We start from the raw sequence: 2,186 nt of genomic DNA, 5'->3' as shown, positions 1-2,186 counted from the left end.
TACCTTTTCAGGACAGAGCACCGGTCCTGGGCCTGATTTGCAGATTCAAGGGCACTTTCAGAGTCAGTTCCACCAGTATCAGTCAACACATGGGGGTGATCAGGGCCTTATTGGCTTTGGCTGTGGAACTTCTGATACTGAAAGACTTTGAGTCTCAAAAAGTAGACTAAGTTCCAAGGTAAAAAATTTTACTGGTGCGACCCACTTATGTAGCTCATTCTCTGCTCGATTGTGGTCAGCCCGTAATCTTGCCCATTTCATCGACAAACTTTACTATGCTGCTTGATTTTTTAAAGGTGTTTTTTGTCTTAAAATCCATAGCTCCTGTTCCCATTATCCAATTTTAATTGTTTTGCTGTCTTTTATTTCTCATTATAGCTTTCTCTATGCTTTTAAATTTGGTTGGGAATGTGATTGGGTTGTTTTCTTGACTGTAATATTGTTGGCACTGCTTGAAAACAACAGGTATTTCTCTTTAAAATAACCTGCTTCCTCTCTGCAGTTTGTTGGAGGGAATCATGACTCATTGGTTAGGATCATATCAAAAGTAGAGCATACCTTTAATCTGATTATTTTTATGGCTTTTGTGAGGGTTTATTGTTGTTATGCAAGTGTATCAGAGAACCACAATGTCATGAAATGTATGTTTTATATGTATAGGTTTATACACCCCTACACACCACATCAATATATGTTACACATTACTATCTTTTTCAGAAAGGTTTACTGATGCCCTTGAAATTTACCTATCATCTTCCTGAATGCCCCTTTGACCTCCTCATTTCTTATACTATACACAAAAGGGTTGAGAAAAGACGCCACCATGGAGTAAACTACACTTATCCATATGCTCTTATCAGGCGTAAAGACTGCAGAGGGCCAAGCATATGTAAAAAATATAGGGCCATAAAATAGGACTGTGGAGGTGAGGTGGGAGAGGCAAGTGGAGAACGCTTTGTTTTTGCCAGTGGAGGACTTGAGTCTCAGAATGACTGGAGCTATCTGACAATAGGAGATAACAATACAAAGAAAGGGAGTTCCTATGAATACAGTTGCCTCTGTGGATAGTACAAGCTCGTTGATGGTGGTGTCTGAACACGAGAGCTTCAGAAGAGGTGGGAGATCACAAAAGTAGTGTTCAATTTTATTGGAGTCACAAAAGACTAGCCTGGAAGTCAAGACACTGTGCAGGGCTGAATGTAGAGATGAAGCCACCCAAGCGCAGGCTATTAATGATCTACAGAACTTCTTTGACATGAGTCGTACATAATGTAACGGGTGACATATGGCCATGAATCGATCAAAGCCCATTATTGCCAGCGTGTAACTGTCCATATTGCCAAAAGAAAAGAAGAAATGCAACTGGGTGATGCAAGCAGAGAATGAAATTGTCCTTTTCGATGACACCAGGTCTATTAGTAGCTTGGGCACTGTCATAGTGGTGAAGCAGATGTCGACACAGGCCAGGATGCTCAGAAAGAAGTACATTGGTGTGTGGAGTCTAGAGTCTATCCTTATGAGAAGGATGATTGTCAGGTTTCCCAGCAGAATGCTTATATACATAGCAAGGAAAATGATGAAGAGGGGCAGCTGCTGCTCTGGGCGACTAACGAAGCCCAAAAAGACAAATTCTGTGACAGAGCTCCGGTTTCCTCTCTCCATATTGGTGCAGAACTGGAATGAACAAAACAGTGTGTTTAGTAGTCCAATAGCAACTTGCCACTTCTATTTGCCTACATCACATTGCATTAACCGTCCACCACCTAGCATCCTTTACTAATAATCGTTGACTTTATGATTGTCTTTGACCACAAACAGAGCTCCACTGCCTTATGGCCAGTTTTAGTCTGCATATAGACCATATGCATACTTACATACACAGATACGTACATGTATACTTGCCTTCAGGGAGGCATATCCATTCCATTGACCATTGCTTACTATTGTCAGAATTCTAAGGACTTATCTTTCTGAGTATTATATTGTCCAGTTTCTAATTTAAAATGAGGACTCCCAGTTTCATGGTATTATTTTGTTTTTAAGATTTCCGTCTGTGTATATCTATATTTATTTTTTGGCCACCTTATTGGTATTTATCATATTTATTTTGTGTTTTGAAAATAAATGGACTCATAAAATGGTATATTTCCACATTTATTTTACTAATAAATAGACACTCATACTTT

At 39.4% G+C, this 2,186-nt stretch overlaps 1 protein-coding gene across 1 annotated transcript; it reads right to left on the bottom strand.

Moving 5' to 3' along the window:
• Window positions 1–723: 723 nt before the first annotated feature.
• LOC147673454 (olfactory receptor 1f45-like) lies at window positions 724–1,662 on the bottom strand. The gene has a single exon (XM_086945506.1). It carries the CDS (start codon window positions 1,660–1,662, stop codon window positions 724–726), a length of 939 nt encoding a protein of 312 aa, XP_086801632.1.
• Window positions 1,663–2,186: the final 524 nt, after the last annotated feature.

The sequence above is a fragment of the Lissotriton vulgaris genome, chromosome 12 (assembly GCF_964263255.1).
Source record: "Lissotriton vulgaris chromosome 12, aLisVul1.2, whole genome shotgun sequence".
NCBI classification, from domain to species: Eukaryota; Metazoa; Chordata; class Amphibia; order Caudata; family Salamandridae; genus Lissotriton; species Lissotriton vulgaris.
Note: the sequence above shows the minus strand (reverse complement) of the source record. Positions and strands in the feature narration are given on the sequence as shown.